The following is a 20,966-nucleotide window of genomic DNA, read 5'->3' as shown; positions in this document are numbered from 1 at the left end:
GTGTGTGCGTGCAGCTGGCTGAAGAAGATGAGTGGAACCAGTTGCCTAATGGACAGTACACCACTGCTGAAACCCGGCCCAACGCCTACATGCCCCCGAGTGACTCGCTCCCTCTGGCCAAACCCTACGGAGCCCAGGCCCCGTTCAAACCCTCCCAGCCTGGAGCCAACATGAGACACATCCGCAAACCCACCCTCAAGGCTTTAGAGATATAGAGGACCGCAAGCATGAACTCCCATTCAGATGAGTGTAGAATCATAGCTGTTTGTTCAGTTCAAAGTAAAAGAGCTGCTGTGACATGCAGTTTCTGACTCATGCATCAGTACGTGATAGATAAACAGCTTCATGGGTTATGAGCGGGTAATGTGAAACCATTTAAATAATTAGCTTGTGGTGTAGAAGGCGAACAGCACATCCCTCAGAAATGGAAACCACTGGAGGGTCGGGCCAGATCTGCGTCTTATGAAATGAATCTGTGTCTTGTGAAATGTGAGAAAGCAACAGGTTGATGCTGAGCCGACCCCATCCGCACTCAGTATGGTGTGTGTGTGTGTCTGCACGCGCTTATTCGTTGCGAGCTGACACCGAGAGCTGTCACATTAACTTAGCTCCGAACTCTTTGTGCTTGTTAACTGGATGCATAACTCTGACTGCATAACAACGTGTGGAGGAGGCAATCGTAGGGGGAAATAAGCAATTTGTTCAAAATTACACGAGGAAATCGCCACAAGCAAAATTATGTGAAGCTAATTATGTAAAGACAGTGGAGAAAAAAATAAACATATTTTGGCATTTATGAAGGAACAATTACACAATGACACGTGTTGTTGAGTTAAATGTTTTTGACAATCAAACAGTCAGAGATCACTTCCTCCTCTGCAGAGCTTTTCACACTACTAATTGTTTTATTACCTAATTTGTCTTGAGGCTTCACACCCTCACTTGTTCAAGGTTGAGAAGGACATAAGCCCACATGGCAGCTCTGTACACCAAGATCTTCAACAGTATGACAAAAAAAAATCTCTTCATCTACAGTTCATCCTCAAAAACATCGGCCTCATAAACACAAAAACAGATAACTAAGAAATCCCTTTTTTTCCAGAGCAACGCTTTGTAAAGCCACTTCGCAAACATGATGTAACTCATCTTGTTTGTAGTTTCAGATGCCAGGTGTTAGTGTGCCAACATTCACACGCTAACAGTAAATCCAAACACATGCACATGCACACACACACCAAAGAACTTCCTGCCTTACAGTAAAGGCTGTCATGAGTTAAGGCATGTGACATTATTGAAAGCAGACATGGCGTCAGTCTGTTTAGAATTTAATTTCAGTTGTCAGTGCTTTCTTACTGTAGCTCTTCTGTCTTGTTTAGTTTGTAGTTGTTAAGTTTTTCAGTACTAAACGTACTGTAAAGTTTAGTAAAGTACTAAACCAGAAGTTTGTTTTATCATGACCTTTTGACCTCTGGTTAAAAAGTCAATAATAAGCATGCAGTAATAATGTTGGATTGGCAGAGGAAGGCTTCTCCAGAGCAATATTGAGATGAAGTTTGCCAACAGTAGCTACAGGTCATGTTGAACCACGTGGCTGCAGCAGTGGCTTATGAATAAATCACACAAACTTAATTGGATAATTTGGCCAGTTTTTACAATCTGTTGGCCAGAGTCCCTCCAAAGCCTCTTAGTTCTTGGATGATCTCCACATAGACATAATTTAGATTCTGTGTAGAGTGATAGTGTGTATTTGCTATAAAAAGTCACTATTTAATTCCGATTACCCAGATACTGGGCAAAGAGCGCTCAGTCACGTCTAACGCACAGCAGCTGATGACAGACCGTATCAAGCCGGTGTGTCTGCACAGCTCTTGTCAGCATGTAATCAAGTTGATGGGGTGCAGCGAGGCAACAGGAAGCACGGGAGGACAAACAAGTGCACGTGATTTATAAATACCGTGCACAGGGTTTAACATCGGCGTTCATAAATTGTAACGAAAGAAAGTAGGGAGAAGTTGCCGGGGCACAGGAGAGAATTGTTGCTGCTCCAGAAATTGAGTTAATATAAACAGCTGCCTGCAGTTATTGATTTTCAATAAATATTTAAAACCATGCTTCCAGAAACTGAGCTGAATCTCCAACCGGGTTCCCTGTTGTCTTGTGAGTTGGTGTGCTGCTCGTGCCGACCCCCACACGCGCCAGTGTTTGCTGTGAGAAACAGGGTGACTCCCGTTCTCGCCTCCGTCTGTCTCTCCGCGGCCGCCTCCATCCATCCATCCCTCCGTCCCACCCTGATTCGTCATCAAACAGCGAGAGCTTGTTTATGAGAACTCTGCCTCTCAATCTCTCCATTCATCTTTCACGTCTCGCCCTTCATCATCCATCCATCTGTTTCGTGTCCTCAAGGCCCAGTCGATGATGACTGTTCTCTCAAACACATTTTCCCCCTCATCTGTTTCTCCCTCCATCCATCAGTCCCTCTCCACCCCCTTCTCCTGCCTTCCTCCACATTCTTCACTTCTCCTCAAAGCCCAGCAGTATTAGTGTCTGTTTCAGAGCCGTCTCCTCCACAAACCGAGCATCCACGTTCTCCTGCTCCTCAAATGGGTTCGGAGCTGGAACAGAGGAAGAGTCAGAGAGAGATGCAGCTTATTATAGAAGATATACACACACTTCCTTCCTCAGTGCTTCACTGTGGAGACTGCTGCATTTTCACCAAGCACACACATTCTGTCTTAATCCTCCAAAGGCCTCCGTACTGTATCTCAACCAGCCAGGATATAAAACACACACACACCTATATATATATACCTTTTGCCTCTATATCAGAGAGTATTTTTGCCAGGTAGGTTAGAGGCAGAAAGTCTGGTCTGAAGCCGGGATTGTCTCTGCCCGAGGATGCAAATCCCTGAGGAGAAAACAAAACCAGTGGATTCTGTAGGTTTGTTTCCATGACACTCACAGTTAAGACGAATCTGCAGCAAATCCAGAAACAACACACCTTGACTTAACTGGAGTTGGCTGCGGTTTAGCACTAAAGCTCAAACGTTTTCCAATGTGGTTGATTTTTTTCCACGCATGCCACCCTTTTGATGTGTCCTACTCTGCAGACTGTGTATTCTCTGCAGGGTGTGTGTCGCAGCATGTGTTGTGTTACCTTGTTTTTGTTGTTTCTCTCCAGCAGAGTCCTGACATAATCTCTGGAGATTGATGCTGAACTGACTGGATGATCCCACATATGGTAGATTCTTTGCTCCATGGGCTACACACACACACACACACACACACACAATACAGTTTCCATTTTAGGCATGTAGAAAATCATCCCTGGAGCATGTGAACATCTGTCCCTATCTGTTTTGCCAAATGGAGCTGAAAACTATTATTGTAGAGCTGACTGCAAATGAGAAATTCTCAGGAAATCTGATTTTTCAGTGTTGTTATATACACAGTGCAGTAATAAATAACACTCTAGCCAACAGAGACTAGAGGTGTGGCTGACAATAATAAATTGAGAACACAGCTTTGAGTCAAGCTTCAGTCACACTGTCGATACTGAGCAGCTAAATTTTAAACTTTGCATTATCGTTAGAGGTGAGGAAAAACATTCAGTACAACCAGACACTTAGAATTACTAACAGAGACTTTCATCACCATAGAAACTGTACACCTGTAGCATTTGTCTGTTATTCATACAGTAGATGTGCTGTTTTAATTGAATAGAATAGTCATATGTCATAGTATACATTCATATGACAGATTATTCATCTACTGTTTTTGTCAAGGTACAGTACAAATCTCCCACTTTGCAAACATCTCCTATTCCAGCTGCATTGCGCGCTGTACCTGCTAAATCTCCCCTTCCTGCCAAACTCGCCCAACTAAGAAGTGACGGGCAGGAAACCGAGCGGAGACTCTAAACAGTCGACATTCCTCGGATCACACTGCGGACGGCGCACACGCAGCTCCATGAGATATACTGCGCCGTGCGCACACGGGAGCACGTGGACGTTACACAAGGGGTACGGCATGAACACACCAACTGAACAAGTACCTACGCAACCACACAGCAGACAGTTACACAATTGCTTTGTGATTGGCTCTGGGGGGAGGGGGGGCTTGAGGGAGAGACAGAAAATAACTCCAGGAACTCTTAATTGGACCAGAGTGGGAAGTGAATGTTTTCTTTTGAAATTAATAAGATTAGCACTTGCAGCTAATAGCTAATAGTGATAATAGCTTATGTATTTGTGTATTCCTCTATCGAAGGGCTGCTTGTCATCTACAGCCTCAAAGTGTATTCATTCCACAAGTCCTTATTTGGGAGGTTAAGAGCTAGTTTCTGGAGTGATTACGTCAGGTTTAAAGAGTTTAATGCTTTTCCTTCTAAATGTAAACTGCTCCTCCTATCCTGCGTAAAATCTTTTGTGCGGCCACACACATGCACAAGTACCTGAGGGAGTCTCTTTACCACGCTGAACTTCAGCCTCTCGTTCGCATCACTGTTGTCCAAGTCTAAACCAGAGAGAAAGAGAGGAGACACACCGCATGTGAGACGTACTCATCAGATTGTAAATGCGTAAAACATTATACTAAATTTTAAGTAGAGATGTTTGTTGATCCCAGGAGAGACGTGATGCTTGAACCTTATCACTTGTGTCTGGAAATATCCTCGTTTCTCTCTTTGAAATTTGACTCCATCTGGAATCTGTCCTTTAAATGATCTTATTCATGTTTGAAGAGTGTTTGTTCTGTTCATGAGAGAGAACCATGTAAACTGGAAGAAGATCAAGACTACCATGGAAGGCCAGACTCTGTGTGCTGTTGATCTCGGTGCCAAGTGTTTGGGCTTTAAACACAGTTCTTTCCATGTTCTGAAGTCCTCCCTAAAGGCCGGAGCTTTGAGTAAGGCCCAGAGTCCACATGTTAGATAAGCCTGACCTCTGACCTCTCACACGATGAAGCTATTACACACAGAGTTGTCTACTTCATGTGGACTCACAGCTGCAGCCCGCTGCCACACCAGCATGTCATGCCTCTGTGGTGTGACCTGTTTTTCCTTCGTTCACACACATCAGTGTCGTAGATGTTCTGAAAGCGACTGTCTAGTTTGACAGAAAGGCTGTCCCAAGTTACGTGTAGCTGGAAAAAGGAAGGTTCAACCACACGCTAATCCTGAGCAAAAAAGGAAAACACACATTGCACACAAACCTTATTAGTGAGTTGTTGTCTGTGCTGGAGGAGCTGCACAGTGCGGGGAAGGGTTTAAAATAAGCTGAAGCAGTAATGAAGTTCTGTTTTTAATGGTACAGTAGCTGCTTTAACACGGTTTTGTAATTATAATATGATCATCACAATATGCATGAAATTAGCATAAAATAAATATAAATTAAAGCTAAAAAGATTCAAGAATATAGTTAATTGTGTTTCAGTCATTTATAAAACTATATAATTGTATTTATTTAAATATCCGATAGATGATTTCATTAATTTCATTTTGACTATGTCTATTGATATGTTTCATATACCACACTAGATATGTTCACAGCTGTGTTCACATTTAGTGGGGTTTTCTGGGGCATTTCAGAAAGTAGTTCATACAGTAACAGATGTGACGCTGAAAATATTAATTGAATACATTTTGGTGGGTGATCGTGAACTTCATCAAAGTTAACACTGGCAAAACTAAAATTCCATATAAATGCTTCCAATATAAAGTGAGCAAAGTACTAGAAAGCAGCACAAATAGTTTGGACACACTGAAGCCAACATCTTGTTAATAAAAAGGCCTGATTGGGCCCATCCACCCCTCCCCCAACAAACACCAGGACCACAGTGTGTGGGCATATATATATATATATGTACCAGGTAGACCTTGACCCAGACAGGCGTCAGCTCGACAGAGTGGCCTTGTCTCAACTCTGGTTCTGCTTCATTCCTCCTCCATCATGACTTTTAACGAGACCTCGGATCCACGAGACACCTCCCTCTTCAACTGCACCATCTCAGGAGCTCCTCTGGCCTCCTACCTCCAGCCCTGGTCCATTCTTGCCGGCGTGGTCATTGCAGGGAGTTGCCTGCTCGGTGTCCCCGCTAACTTCACCATCATAGCACAACTGGGCCGGCATCTGCGCGGCTCCTCCATGACGCAGCGCCTCTTCTTCAACCTGGCCCTGTCGGACCTCCTCTGCCTCCTCTGCCTGCCTATAGGCATGTACGTCTTTTACAGTGGAACGTGTCTGATGGATGGACTTAATCGGTGTCTTTTTTACTGCTTCATTTTCTGCGTGACCACCGACTTGAACATTCTGGTGCTGATCAGCATTCAGAGGTACTACCAGGTATGTAACAGCTAATGGTGCCAAGGCTTCAGACCACGTTTATATGGGTTTAATCAGATGCTAAACTACATATTCTTTATTAGGTTCTTCACCCTGAGAAGTGGGTCAAGGTGGACCGAATGTGGCAGCGCATTTTGCTGTTCTCTGTGTGGATGCTCGGGGCCTTTGTGGCTCTTCCGGCTGTGTTCATGACAAGGAACGAAGCCCGGACGGAGAAGACAGGTGGTCCTATCTGCAATAACCTCGGCATCAAACCGGAACTAGAAGCAGCTTACATCTCCTTTGTTGTTTTCAGCTACCTTGTCTTGTTTTCCTTCTACCTGCTGCTTGTTAAAGGCGTCAAGCGAACTCAGATGCCCAACAAGAAGCAGCCTAGAGCCACCAAGATCTTCATCCGCATCATCGCCGTCTACCTGGTCACCGGCTTTTTCCCCGTCTTCCTCCGGACCTTTTACGTTGTTGCACTCTTCACTGGGTCAGTCAACCTGCTTTGTGTTAGTAGAATGCTAACGTTTGTGGAGTGTTTCTACTTTTTCAATCACTGTCTGAATCCCTTCCTGTATTTCTACGCCTCCCGGCACAGTCGAGACAGCAGCAGGAGGACCCTTCTCCTTAATGACGCCTAATATGATATGATACCATGACAAGCTTCTTCATATTGGTGGGGTGGGTTGAAGCTAATTATGTGAAGAATGGCCCAAGTCATGATTCGGGCTTACATACATGCCATTTGTTGTTATTCTAGTTAGAAGTCAATGAAAAAGGTCACAGACAACCATTTTCATCTTTTTGTTTTTTAAATGTCATGCTTTAAATAAAAACACCTTTCTACAAAATTCTGATTTTCGTCTCACAATCAAAGTCGGTGACTCTAAAGTAAAGAGGATTTAACCCCACGCTGCCGTCCAACGAACAAAAAGACAAAAGTCACCTGTCATGAGTCGAGACACAAAGGTTTCGGTGAGCTGCAGGAAGCCGTGGTCAATGTACTGGAGGAAAGTGTGATGGGGGAGGCAGCGCACGGCAAACACCGCTAACAGGGTGTGATAGCCTGGAGAGAGACAGAGGGGAAAAAGAGACACTTTGATATTCTGATGTTCTGGGAAACAACAAAGGCGAGAGACTGACAGCGTTTTCTCTCTTTTGGTCTACGTCCGCGCTGGCGGCCACACAGCGCTTTGACAAAACTCCCAGCGTCAGCGCACCGAGCCGCTCACACAGACAGGAGGGGTGTTTGTGTTTGCGAGGTGCAATGTTTACCACGCTCACCTGTTGGCATCCACACATTCACAAATTAGTCCCACTTAGGCCGACCCAAGTTACATAATTAGTTTCGCAGCTAAATATTGGACAAAGAGCCAGCGAGCTCACACGGCTCATTTGCATCAGCAGGCATCGCTTCAGAGCTCCTCTCATTTCTTCTTGTTGTTCCAGACAGATTAGCATTCTGACTTATGCGCCACTAAAATCACGGGATTGTGCAACAGGGGGTTTATGCCACAAGATTTGTCGAATTAATTCAAATTCTTGAAAATGTATTCGCACGCCGCTTCACCAGTACTTGCACTAGGCTTATGTTTAGCATATTTTTGGTTGCATTAACGCAGAGGAGAGCGGCTCTGTTGTCCCTCATGAAAACACACATTGTTATTCTGGGTGGAAATAGTGGAAGAGGAGTCTCAGCGACCACCTGAATGTTTGCCTACTGTGTGTGTGTGTGTGTGTGTGTGTGTGTGTGTGTGTGTGTGTGTGTGTGTGTGTGTGTGTGTGTGTGTGTGTGTGTGTGTGTGTGGTGACAATACCAGGTGGGAGGGGAAGGCTGAGACCCCTCGTAGCTTCCAGGATTCGAAACATGAAGTGAAGGACGGACCACTCGGCAGGAGTGCCCTGCTGCGTCCTGAAAGCACACACATACACGTTACATAACAGGAACACACACACGAAGAAGGGTCACATGCTGTACAAGCGACGGAAGCACTACAGAACACAACTAGCGAGCAACAAGCTCATATTTGGCCTTAGTTAAAAGTGATGAGAGCTACTCACAAGCACAAAACATGAGAGCCGAGGTCATACTTGAGCCAGACCGTCTCCAGCATGTGTCTGATCAGCTCCAGCTAAACACACATACAATGAATACACATTACCACACAGTGGAAATGTCTTCTTCATGGAATTGTACACTTGTTCTGTGATGCGTTTCCCCACTTCCTTCTCTTTTCCTTCCCAGTTCTTGAACATGAGCAGCGCAGCTCGCCCCCGCGTCACTTCACAGAGGTGGCAAACGAGATGTTCTGAATGCACTTGACCCAATCGGAGGCGAGTCTGTCGAGCGCCACAACGCGTTCCTCCTTTCCTCCAACGAGCCACAGTGTCATCTGGTGTCAAATAACAGGAAGAGGCTCGGCCCCACTCACATCCTGTACACCAGTGGGAAACCTCCATCAGCCCCTTACAAAAGCTGACAGCAGCCTCCTCCGCTGACCTCTGGGTGGGAATTTCAATTAGCTCCACTTATGTAACAAACCTTTCCCCAAAATAAAAGAGGCGTTCAGCGAAAATACGCTGTGGTTTGTTCTTTTACTTGTAGGGGGATCTGCCACATCTCCCACTATAAACTGACACATGTGAACGGCCATGCTCCAAAATTTACTGTAAAAGATTCAGCATCACAGCATCCGCTGATCTAATCCAGGTCCTTGAAAGTTACTAAGAAGGATAAAAATATCTAGCAGAGATGGTTTTTGTTATTAGAAAGGTGGATTAAAGCTGCCCTAATCCCTGCGTGTCTTTCTATTAGAATAATATTTGGAATCAGCGATTTGTCTTAATGAGGCTCCGTCTGACAAAGAAACTGGATGTGCTTCGTGTGGGTCCCCTGCTGAAAAAAGTTTAATAACCTCGGGTATGAAATAACTTTTCTGCTGCATAATTAAAAACATGTTTCAATTCATTGCATAATTTTGTGTTTCTGCTTTTGGTAATTCATATTCAGCTATTAGTGGCGTGTTCTTTGCTCCAACAATGTCTCCTTGTCTTTAGCAACAGGGGCAGCAAATAAATAACTATGACGATATTATACCGTGGAGCTGTAATTTATCATTGCAGAAGTTCCCCGGTTCTTTAAAGGCTGTAATCTATTTCACACCAACTTCTCCCCTGTGTCAACGCAACCATTAGTCTCAATAAGAACAGAAAAAAGAGCCAGGGATGCTCCCTGTTCGTGACGGGAGGAGTCAGTCCACTTTAAAAGAGAACCACGCTGAGTTTTTCTAAAGCTTGAGTCAGCTGGATGTGCAGACGCATCACCCAGCCGGTGAGGGGAGTCATCTGTTCTTCAAGGTACACGTCCCTGGAGGCTGTTTCGTTTCAGCCCGTGTACGAGTCCATTTTAATCAGTCTGGCTTCTAAAATGAGAAACCTTATCACTGTCACTGAGCAGAACAGACTCCATAATGGCTGTTGCAGGTCCACACCGTTGCAGATGCCTACATGTATTTCTATTGCTGTCAGTGTGAGTGTGGAGGTGCAGGTTAGGACGCTGGGGCTGCGCCGTGGCCCATCCACCTGTGAGCAGGGAATAGTTCTCTTTACCCTGTCATCTGCAGTTCAGTCCCGAAACGCGGCGCCTTCTGCTTTCAATTCAATTCCATTCTTACCCTTGGCCCGGTTTAATGCTGCTGTGTTGATATATGCTGCATGCCTGCTTTCAGCTGTGAAGGGCTTTACCTCTGAGGAATACTAAAGACTCGATATGGTGCTGAGACACAGTGGTCATGTCTCTGTGGGAGGACGCGGAGGCAATACACAGAGAAGCTTGGAAACCTGAACGTCAGTCTACATAAATCAGTTACAGCACAAAGTAGAGCACACTAGTGACCAGATGTGGCCTGAGAGACAAAACCCAGGGTCAAACAGTCTGAAAATCCATCACTGCTGCTCTTAAAGGTCGCCTGTGGGGGTTTTGGCCACTAGTGGTGTTATGGATCAGCGTCTCTATTGATGAAATTCTATCTACTAAGTTTATGTGTATAAAATTCTTCTAAACACAAAAACCATTAAAAACACAGAGCAATGGCTCAAACCAGTTGTATAAAGTGGGACCTCGCTTCCTTTTTTTTGGCTGAGGGTTCACCACGATGAGTGTCACTTAACCTTCCCAGAAAAACGGCAAGGGCAAAGCATCAATAAATAAAAGTTTTAAGAGCTATGTTCCTTCTAAAATGGCTTTGGTGAGATATATGGAGCTCAGCTTATCTCTGGCCAACACACACACACACACACACACACACACACACACACACACACACACACACACACACACACACAAACACACACGCACACACACACACACACACACACACACACACACACACACACACACACACACACACACACACAGCACCAACCAGTTTGGCTACGTAGCTGACAACCAGCGAGTCGGTTTTCTTCTTTCCCAGATGAGGCAGGTGTCTGTTGAGATGTTCTCGAAGCTTGTCGACCGTCTGCAATGCAAAAAAAAAAAGAAAAAAGAACACCCGCTGATTATGTGAATGAAGTTCACCTCAACTTTCCCCCAGATGCTCACAGTCGCAGCATTTAGGGTGGAGGAGAGGCAGGGCAGAACTAAGTCAGGTTTAAGTTGGAGCGAAAAAGGCAGCAAGTAGACAAAAACGAGAACAGAAGGGGTAACGGGAAGATGGAATAAGTGATGGAGGGACTGAGGAGAGAGAGAGAGAGAGAGAGGGAGAGGAGGCCTCGTCTGCTAGCGTCTCCACTGAACTCCATTAAATTCAACCTGCTTTAAAAACTGTGCTGAGCGCAGGGAAAACTGGAGGATATGAAATTGTCCATCAACAGTGTACGGTAAAACGCAGGACAGGGACCTCAAGGTGTCCTGTTTTTTTAAAGTGTCGACTCATCTGAAGCATAACAGGAGCTTCACCTTAAAGGATGACCAGGGAGGGAAGTAATTGGTGGCAGCGTGTCACCGTAAACACAGTCCATGCCCAGGAAGCGTAACACGCTTCTATTTACTATCCAGGAGCCTCATTTACATTTGCACCATCTGTTTTTACTATGCATCCATATTTGCGGTCGAATCAGCCTCCGCTCCCACTACAGATAGTGATTGAGTAGAGAAGAGAAGCAGCGCGTGTTGTTTCCTGTCCTGCTCGAGTCTGAGTGTCACTGTGTTAAACACCGTCTCACACTGTAGAACGTCTGCTTCTGGAGCATGTCATGACTTAGTGGGAGCTTAATGCCCCCCCACCACCACCACCATGGCCCCACCCCTTCACTCACACTCACACAAACTCAGCCTGTAAACACGTTGTTCACGTTCTCTCTCTCTCACCAGTCCTATGAGCGCCCTCTGTTGATGGTCCTCCTCCTGGAACAGCGGCACCAGCTTCTTATCTGGAAGAAAGCAGGTAACAGTGGAAGTCCAAACCTAAGGGTGTCTTTCCATTTTGTCTTGCTAGCCCCACACACCCCCCACCCCCCCATGCGGGTCTCATGCCGGTCACGCTCCCACTCGGCCGCCTCGGATGAATTCTCGTGGCACGCGCCGGCACGCGGCATCTTCTGATCGCATTAACACACACGCAGGAAGCTGCCTTTTGATGTTACACAGTCGTATGTTACAGATATAAATAGTGCTTGCGGGGCACAGCGAGCTGGCGGCCTGCACCGCCTGATTCCATGTTTGCCTCTTAGCAGTTCAAAGTAATGAAATGTTTTGCATTTACATATTTTAGACGTTTAGCTGATGCTCGGTCGGCGTCAGAACACAGCTAGTCTCTCATTTTTCACTAGGTGGTCCCATAAGTCATAATTTATCTAGTCTAATTTAACTTGAAAAGTACAAAATACTCTTTAGTTACTAATAAACTAATATTTTCAATGAAGGCTCATGTTTGCATTGTGGACGTACTATGTTTGGCGTCTTGTCCCTTGTTGACGTCTGTATAAAGCTCGGTGCCGGGAAAGTGATCCATGCAGCAGCTATGTGGTTTACAAGCAAATCTGAGGGAGGCTGCGCATGAATGATATCATCCATGTGAACGGAGTGAGGCGAGGGCAGATCCCGTGTTATGGCTGACATAAAACAGCTGCAGTGGGAAGGAAGTATCTAACTTCCCCATTCTTATATAATTGTAGCATTCTTCACCTCACCTCTTTTTTTATCTCCCTCCCCCCCTTGCTTCCTCCCTCCCCTCTATTCCCCTTTCTTCTCCACCTCGCCATCCAAGATAAATTAGTGTGGTGATTCTGTTCAGCTGAATTCTCCAGTGGGCATGAAGAATGCGACCTCAGAAGAAGACACCAGCGCACTCACAGTCAGCGCGGAGTTCGATTAGAAGCCAAGGTTTCCTTATTTATGACATTCACACTGCTTGAGTTTGTGCGTCTGCGTGTAGATGTTGCATCTATAAATCGTGTGTGCGTGTGTGTGTGTGTGTGTGTGTGTGTGTGTGTGTGTGTGTGTGTGTGTGTGCCATCTTACCGAGACACCAGGTGTCCACCATCGATAGAACTCTACAAAATAAGAAACAAGGCTTTGTGTGAAAACAATCCCTCACGCCGGCATTATAATAAGACTCTTATTTTGTTATGCCGTAAGTCGAGACAGTGCGATTCCACAGCTGCAGTCGGCAGCAAAAAATAAATGAAGAATAACAAAAGTAAAAAGCACAAAGTTTCTGCGGAGGTGCTGGAGTTTGGCCTGGGGGGAGAGAAGCTAATTACGAGGAGTCGGGTTTGATCGCTGGCACAAATAGGACAGAGCTGTTTGCATCAGTGGTGCGTGCATCGCCACAGACCTATTAAAACCTCACTTTAACTGGAAGTTGGATATTTTAGAATTGGTCACTGATAACTGTCTGCAGAAGTCACTCGTTTCAGGAAAGTTTTTTTTGTCTTTTGGAGAATTAAGAGTGAAAGTACTGAGATGAACCAGAACTGAAAGCATTACAGTAATAACTGCACAGAACCTGGGCTGACAAATATATGGACTTGTCACACATCTCATTATTTGCTACTAATACAGTAAAAAATATCGTCTAAATTGTTTTCCCCTCAGCTTCGCTGAAAAACGATTAAAAAGGCATGAAGGAACGTTCAGTCTTCTGCCTCTGTTTTAGAAATGTGCGGGACGTACGGAGCAGCCTTCATCAGGATGGAGGAGGTGGTGTCACATACTTCTCAAGGTTTAAAATGATGACCTTACAGCGCCTCATTAGAGCCGGCAGAGTAATAACACTCAGACAAAGTGCAGGGGTGCAGCCTCCACTCCTGCCAATTTAAGGCCTGCGCGTACTTTTCTCAACAGAGCTGCGGCGGGAAGCAGACCTACTTCTTTGTGTTGTCCTCCAGGTGATTCATGTGGCTGGAGGGCCTCCTCTCAGAGCCCTGAAACGAGCAAAAGCATCGTGGGAGGGACAGAAATATGCTCACATTGTCTGATTCAAAACCCAAAGGTATGGTGACAAGGACACACACACACACACACACACACACACACACACACACACACACACACACACACACACACACACACACACACACACACTTTGTCTACTATCATCAACCAGCATTTAGTGTAATTACATTAACGTCTGCTAGGGACGAGAAGCGCTACCTGCTGTACGGGACCGGCGGTGGTTTGGTATCTGGGGTGGGGAACGTTGTCCAGATAGTTCACTCGCTCTGTGTTCCACTGCAGCTCTGCCCAGAAACCCTTGAGACACACACATGCACACAAACACCACAAACAATAAAACAAGGACACTGCTGCAAAACTGTTCGGAGAGAGCCTGGAGCTGCACACAGGCCGAGCCGCTCGACATGAACCCCCGCTGGTTTACATACAAGTGCCTGAACGAGCAGTCGGCTACAGGAAATACTGCAACGCATGCAGCTCCAGCTGGAATGCTGTGACGTCACGGACCAGAAACAACGGTGCCGCCATCGTGAGACTGATAAACACAAGTTTGAAGAATCGATGAACTTGTTCTCACCTTCCCTTTTACCTCAGACTCAATCTGCAGATCAGTGGTGCACACCACACCGGGGACCGTGGACAGACACGCGGGCACCTCCTGGTCCACACACACAGACCATGCGTTCTACATGGGACCAGCCAGAACGGCACAACAGTACTGTTTGCATCAATATTCGTGTGTGTGCGTGCGTGTGAGATACCTTCTTGTTGAAAACAGAGGAATAGGGCAGGACTTTATCCAGACTGAGAGACTTCTCATAGCTTATTCTGAACAGAGAGGCTGTGAAGACACAGAGGGTTACGCAGATCTCAAACGAGGCCCATGTCCCATATGGTTATAGATGAGTGAGTGCAGGTTGCTGCGGTTCCACATGCCACATACGGTCAACACACGTATTTACATGTCATGCAGAGACGGCCGTGTTTATCTGTGCACTTAAAGTAGTAAGCGCAGCACCAAAGCAATGCTAATTTATGCAGGAAGATGCTCCCAGCTTCTAATCTGATCATCTACTCTCCAGGTGACATCCTCCCAAACTAAATTAATATCACATCCTGTTCTGGTGCTGTTGTGTGTCTGATAGGACTCAACCATATATGCATATGTGTGCGCAAGGTCCCCCAAGGCCTCAAAATAACTTCATCTACTTCCTAATCTCCATACCTGCGTGGGATGCAAGTCTGCAACAAGGAACCTTTTAACAGTCAGCGGAAGGAGAAACGTGGCTTTGTGTCTACGAGATGTGAGAGGGAAGGCGACGCACACAGAGAAGAGAGCGGGTCGGCTCTGAAAGGAGGAAGAAGAGTTCCTCAGGATGCTTCATCCGCCACTCACCCAGGATGAACTCCTGGATCTGATCAAAGCACTCGAAGGCGTTCACGTTGTCACACAGCCATTCAATGATCTGGCGGCACATTGGAAACACAGAGAGGGCATGAAATATACACGACAGCCGAAAGTCACGCGTCGCACATTTCTCAGCTGCTTGGAGAAAAAAACAAACGTGTTCGAGTCCACAAACGTCACCGACAATGGCTACACGAAGAGGAACAAAAGGCGCAGAGGCAGAAGTGGGAGAAGCTAATTTGCGTCTTGAAGTTGCAAAGTGCTAAGAACAAGGCCGGAAATATTAACAAGCAGCCTTTAATAAAGGCGGCGCTTTGCGCTGCTGGCCCCCGTTATCGGAGTGTACAAAGAACACAAAAGTGATGCGCAGTGTTCAATTTCCCAGCGCTGATGAAGCCGCTGACTCATTTAACCTCTAAAGAAAGAATTTATTACTATCTATCAGAGCAGCTGGAACATCTTAATGTAGGTGCACTAATAGAGTCTGAGTCATAGTCAGCACTGTCCAAACAATCTCTGTCCCGTTTGACTATGTTAATCTCCATCCTCTCTTCATCTTTTATTGCATCCTCCTGCTTTTCATCTGCGCTTCCCCGACTCAATGTCGACACCTAGTGGCGGCACAGAGGGGTGCATGAAGCTGTTCATCACTTACAGTGGCTGGTGATGGGGTTTTTCTTCAGGGGCGCAGCCTGACGGCCGGCGTTTTAATATAAATAGCTTAACTCTTTGACAGAGTTGCTGCTTTCTTTTGCTTCTGTATCCTACAATCTTTTGTTTCAGTCTCTCTCAATCAGCGAGACGAATTGATTTTGTGCCTTTGTTTAAATTGTGAGAACCGCTGAGCTTTCTATTGACTTTATGTATCGTTTTGTATAAAAATGCTATAAAAGTGAAGTTCTTTTTTCAGATGATGTGTCCTCTCCTGACCCCCCGGCTGTACCTTCAGCTCCAGGTTTGGGTCCTTTCCCATGTAAACCAGCAGGCAGTGGAGAGCAGCCAGACACTGAGAGTCAGCCTTCCTGCCGGGGCACCTTGGTTGGAGGCGACAGCAAATGTAGCTTTATACAGAATAACACACACACACATCCACGAGGTGTTCTGACTCTTACTCACCTGGAAGGAGTGTTTGATTTCAGCACCTGCAGCAGGTAGGCAGGGCTGAGCTCGACGACGTGAATGGTGCCGCTGGCCAGGTCCAACAAACTGCAGCAGGACTTTTCCTCCGCATGCAGCACAGTGATGTCAGCTGGCTGACACTGCAAGCCCAGGTCCACATCCTCTCCTTAGGAATGTGGAGACACACAGACAACAAAAAATGAGCGAAAACACGCACACAAGAGATTAGTGCTGGAGCACGTGAGGAGGTCAGAGCAATACCGGAGAAGAAGAGCGAGTGACAGAGCATCTCCTGCTGCCTGGTGTTGATACAGTGGAGGAAATAGTCCTGCAGATACACCAGGATGTAGTAACCTACAGAACATACATACATGCTGCTATTTATTGGTCTGTGTGAGCGGATAGTCATTTCATTGAGCTTCTGGTTGTAGCGTCGTGCACTGGCCTATGGGGATGAAGACGGGCTGGAGCTGCTCTGCTCTCTGCTGGGTCCGCTCAGCGCCCAGCGCAACCCTGAACGTCTTCCTGCAGTCTGCACAGGGACAAACATGAGCTAAAGGTGAGCATAAGTAACACAGTATGTGGTTATTAGCCCAGCGCGAGCACCACTCACCTTTGTGGACTAAAATTAAACTGTAGATCAGCTCCTGTTTGTGTTTGGAGGGCTGACTGTAGCAGACGCACATGCTCCCTAGAAGCAGAGCGGAGGCGAAGCCGTCATGCATCATTATCATCACTCACCATTTATAATGTACACAATGTCAGCGCTTCCACCTGGTGATTAGACCAAGTAATTCAGCTTGATTTTTTGTCATTTCATTTGTGATTTTTCTCTACTTCACACCTTAATTATTAAGAATTAAGGGCGGCTGCTGGATTCCACTACAGTGTAACTACAGTAAGCGTGAGCGGATGTGGTACTTACGTTCTTGTTTTTACAAAAGGGGGAAAACACAAACATTAATTCTAATTAGTTCCTTTATTGCATTTAAGAAAATGCATGAGAGAATTGTGTGTCTATAGAGGCATGTGAACGTCTCACCTATTGTCTCTGTGAACACCTCTAGTCGAACGAGCTCCTGCTCCGGTCCCTCTGTGTGATAATGGTCAAAGCCCAGGTTGACGAACCTGTTACCACACAAACATTCAACTGAGTGCAGAGCATTGAATAGCGGGAAATGTTTGAGCTGCACTGGTTGACGCCTTACTTGACTGCAGGGAAAGCGTCAGCAGGCAGCTCCAACGGAAGCTCCAGCTGGAGTCCAGAAATGAAGGCGATTATTGTCACAAAACGACTAACGTCCGGTCATTAATGCTGTTAGGACTCACCACAGTGTCACAGCTGTGGTTTGGGTAAAACTGGACACATCGCAGCAGGAACTTGTCCTGTGGAGGAGGTCACAGGGGTCAGCGGGTCAGCGCTCCCACGGCGCAGACTCGCCGCTCAGACCCCCGTTACCTTGTGCGTCAGGTAGTAGAGCCTCTGCGCGTGTCCATCCCACTGCACCCAGCTGAAATCCTCCACCAGCCTCTCCGCCGTTTTGGCCAAACGCTCCGCATTCGCCATCACCTAGTTCACATATTCCCACTGAGCTTTGCAGACGCCGTTAATTCTTAATGCGAAGCTCCCCGGGGGGCGAGACGCAGCTCGAAGCTAGGCCGCAACCATACATTCTCCGCACTCTGCTATGTAAATACGCTTGCTCTTAGCGAACGCGCGTCTGTGTGATTCTAGCGGCGCCTACCACCCTGTAGCCCTCCTGTTTGGCCAGCAGCACGTGGTACAGGTCTGCATCTGAAACACAGGAGGACAGCGGTGCCTGACTGCAGCCACGGGCTGGAAACGCTTCGGCCTAGCGGGAGCGGCGCACTCACATCCGTCCTCTGTCAGCAGGAGCAGGTGGCTCTCCAGCACCGGCCTCCTGTCGCCTTCCTGGTGGAGGAACTGGGGGCGGAGCGCAGGGACGCGCACGTGAGAGACGCTGTGATCTCACAGCGATTTCACCTGCTTGGCCGAAGCCTTGGCAGAGTATTTATAACAAGACTATAATAAGCCTCTGGTGGTGAAACGACGTTATTATAGGGGGATGAGGAATGGAAAAGGCGATTGTGTGAGAAAGAGAAACAGAACTAGGAGCGGGTGCCGTGTCAGCAGGCTCCAGCGCCCCATGACTACCAGCGCTGTCAGCTCGTGACTGCAGTAAAAGGCCGTACCTGCACTTTGACCCTGCAGTCCACGGCCTTCAGGACCTTGGTGTTGTTGATGGGACTGATCTCGATCAGGAGGGTGAGGCACTTGGACACTGGCGGGACAGACACACAGCGTTTAGAGGCGGCGGCGGCGGCGGGTTACGAGCGCTGCGATGGGACAGGGGGACGCGGTGCGTTACGTGGTTTCAGGCGCTCGGCTCCCGCGGTGCTTTGGGCCAAGCTGACGGCTACGGGAGAGAGAAGACCATGAGAGCCAATTATCACGCGTTGGACTGGGTTCGCCGCGGCTCTGGTGCTAACGCTAACTGCTCACCTAACAGAGTCTCCTCCTTGTTCAGCGAGCAGCTGCTGACGCACACCTGCTTGTCGAACGAGTACAGGAGCTGCGGTGAAGGAGACAAAGGGGGCGGTGAGAGGGCTCATCACGCAGCAACCGGCGCCGCCGCCGCGAGCACGTGGTACCTTGTTGTGTTTGGTGACCGGGTCGTATTTCCCGATCCTGGTGGTTTCTGTCGCTCCCTGTCACGGCAAAATGAGACATTTAAACTTTAAATCAACCTCCCTACAGACATGCAGAGGCCTGATCGGCGCTGGTCCAGTATCCAGTAGATCTACTTCACCCTGGCCTGGATCATTATCTCCACTGGACCTGCTTCACCAGAAAATGTCTCGGTTCTATTCTGAATTCCGAGGCTTAAAAATTGTGAACCTTGCACTAAAAGAGATTATTTTCCCTTTAGAGGCTGCGCGCCGTCTTTAACCTCCAAAACCCACAGACTCGTCGGTGGTGCTATCATTAAAAATGTATGCTCTGCAGAGGAGCGCGGCTGAACAAACAGAGCTTAATTTTAAATTCTAGTAGGGATCCCAAGGTTTTAAACAGAATTACAGAGAGGTGCGTCTGAGGGGAAAAAACTAGTTTAACTTCATGGTGTCTATTTGAAACATGGCATCTGGGATCTGAATATGAGACCTGTTAATGCTTTAGTGAAGGATGATGCAGGAGTAGACGTGGCAGATTTGAGTTTATAGCAACACATCATATTACTGAGCGTAACCCGGTTTAATATTCCTTGTGTGGCGCTGCCTCAGGATACATTTCACTGGGTGCTGACACAAGCTTTGCATCATGTTGCGCTGTAAAATCTAAGAAACACTCACAATCACACACGTATGAAGCACCGTTACCTTCCAGGAGTACAGAATATGGCCGTCTCTCTCGATGTTCAGGATGCGCGTGTCCACTGCGCTGGAGTACTCTGCACAAGCAGCATCATTAGCAGAAACCCAGACGGGCTGCGTAGCAAAGCAATGTGACACGTGTCCCTGCATATGATGCTCTGTGTGTCCTATGATACCTTTACACACAACCACCCACATCTGCCTGTGACGTTTAAAATGCTGTTGTTAACGTGCTATCGGTTGTTTGTTGCCTAACAGCTGTCAGGTGATTATTTCAGACATAGTTTCCCCTATAGTCCTGCATTGTTGTTTTTTAATTCTTTCCACCTTCTAAGATAAATGATCACAAACTGCAAAGGTGAACGTTCAAGTAGTTTGACAAAAGTAAATGGCGCCACCTAGTGGTCAAATCGTTTAGGATAACTTGAATCTTAAGAGTCCAAGTTTCAGTTTGAAACAAATGTTTGTAATGATCCATATTGATCTTATCAGTCATTATGTAAAGTGTAAAGTCAGTGTAAAGTTTAACTGACTTCATCATGTATTTTAAATGTTTACTCATGTTCTGAAGCACCGGCTGGACACCTGAACGCCTCACCTTCCACCCTGCAGACCAGCGCCTCCTTCCTGAGGACCTCACACACCACATCACTGTGCAGGTCGAACTTTGGCTGCAACGTCAACATCTGGACGCCTCTGCTCCTCCGCGGCGTCCGCCGGCAAAAAGCTTTGTCTCCAGAAGCCCCCGAGCGTCGTCCTCGCCTCGCAGCTGGCGTCCGCTCACGACTGGCATCATGTGACTGAAACTTGAAGAACAAGTGAAAGCAGCAGAGCGCGCCCTGTACATGCGCTGCCTCCTTCCCCCTAACTTCACTAAACTACCGAGTCGACATGCGGAAACGCCGAGAAGCCCCTCCCTCTGCGGGGTCACGCTGCCGTAGGCGCACGAGCGCATCACTCCGGCGGCCTGGAATGTCTCACCCAGCCGCCGACGGAGTGCGCGAGGAGTGCGCAGCTCTGACGTCACAGGCTGAATCAGAAGGCTGGTGACTTATGGCAAGCCTTTTTAATAGCCGATCCATAATTGCGTTTTTATATATCTAATATAGCATTTAGACTCTTCAAAGTTACATTGTGACCAGATTATAATTCCAGATATTCACATCTGTATTCTGACTAGGAACAATTACTGTTTTAGACATCTACAATTACATTTTGACTATCCACAATTCAATTTCAGATATCTGAAATTACGTAATTAGTG

At 46.9% G+C, this 20,966-nt stretch overlaps 3 protein-coding genes across 14 annotated transcripts in view; 2 read left to right on the top strand and 1 right to left on the bottom strand.

Moving 5' to 3' along the window:
• The window catches only part of ccdc146 (coiled-coil domain containing 146), a 32,269-nt gene extending 31,972 nt beyond the window's left edge, over positions 1 to 297 (top strand). Inside the window, exon 23 of the mRNA XM_029161398.3 lies at positions 15 to 297. Coding sequence (XP_029017231.1) covers positions 15 to 215 — 201 coding nt within the window. The 3' untranslated portion in view covers positions 216 to 297. The remainder of the gene's footprint in view (positions 1 to 14) is intronic.
• A 575-nt stretch (positions 298 to 872) lies between these two features.
• gsap (gamma-secretase activating protein) lies at positions 873 to 20,645 on the bottom strand. Of its 8 annotated transcripts, none has more exons than XM_055511526.1 (33): positions 20,301 to 20,645; positions 19,682 to 19,779; positions 18,983 to 19,039; positions 18,834 to 18,903; positions 18,700 to 18,747; positions 18,524 to 18,612; positions 18,185 to 18,254; positions 18,055 to 18,104; positions 17,769 to 17,879; positions 17,639 to 17,695; positions 17,518 to 17,564; positions 17,352 to 17,437; positions 16,923 to 17,000; positions 16,755 to 16,841; positions 16,571 to 16,663; positions 16,307 to 16,475; positions 16,134 to 16,224; positions 15,179 to 15,248; positions 14,544 to 14,623; positions 14,360 to 14,440; positions 13,981 to 14,079; positions 13,696 to 13,751; positions 12,847 to 12,878; positions 11,649 to 11,756; positions 10,748 to 10,843; positions 8,547 to 8,758; positions 8,385 to 8,455; positions 8,141 to 8,235; positions 7,270 to 7,389; positions 4,451 to 4,512; positions 3,155 to 3,259; positions 2,809 to 2,905; positions 873 to 2,612 (listed from the first exon to the last, which is right to left on the bottom strand). In XM_055511526.1, exons 1-33 carry the CDS (start codon positions 20,386 to 20,388, stop codon positions 2,512 to 2,514), a joined length of 2,874 nt encoding a protein of 957 aa, XP_055367501.1. In that variant the 5' UTR covers positions 20,389 to 20,645; the 3' UTR covers positions 873 to 2,511. The 8 variants fall into 8 exon arrangements, 7 of the variants coding, with proteins under 7 accessions (XP_055367501.1, XP_055367502.1, XP_055367503.1 ...); XM_055511527.1 differs by having other exon boundaries at positions 19,709 to 19,779; positions 20,301 to 20,644; XM_055511528.1 differs by lacking the exon at positions 19,682 to 19,779 and having other exon boundaries at positions 20,301 to 20,644.
• LOC114861807 (P2Y purinoceptor 3-like) lies at positions 4,082 to 8,697 on the top strand. Of its 5 annotated transcripts, XM_055511532.1 has the most exons (4): positions 4,082 to 6,338; positions 6,422 to 6,560; positions 6,634 to 6,813; positions 6,922 to 7,276. In XM_055511532.1, exons 1-4 carry the CDS (start codon positions 5,946 to 5,948, stop codon positions 6,972 to 6,974), a joined length of 765 nt encoding a protein of 254 aa, XP_055367507.1. In that variant the 5' UTR covers positions 4,082 to 5,945; the 3' UTR covers positions 6,975 to 7,276. The 5 variants fall into 5 exon arrangements, with proteins under 5 accessions (XP_055367507.1, XP_055367506.1, XP_055367505.1 ...); XM_055511531.1 differs by lacking the exon at positions 6,922 to 7,276 and adding an exon at positions 8,569 to 8,697 and having other exon boundaries at positions 6,422 to 6,813; XM_055511530.1 differs by having other exon boundaries at positions 6,675 to 7,276.
• Positions 20,646 to 20,966: the final 321 nt, after the last annotated feature.

Source organism: Betta splendens, chromosome 9 (genome assembly GCF_900634795.4).
Source record: "Betta splendens chromosome 9, fBetSpl5.4, whole genome shotgun sequence".
In the NCBI taxonomy this organism is placed as follows: Eukaryota; Metazoa; Chordata; class Actinopteri; order Anabantiformes; family Osphronemidae; genus Betta; species Betta splendens.
The sequence above is the reverse complement of the archived record's forward strand: the minus strand, read 5'-3'. Positions and strand labels throughout refer to the sequence as shown.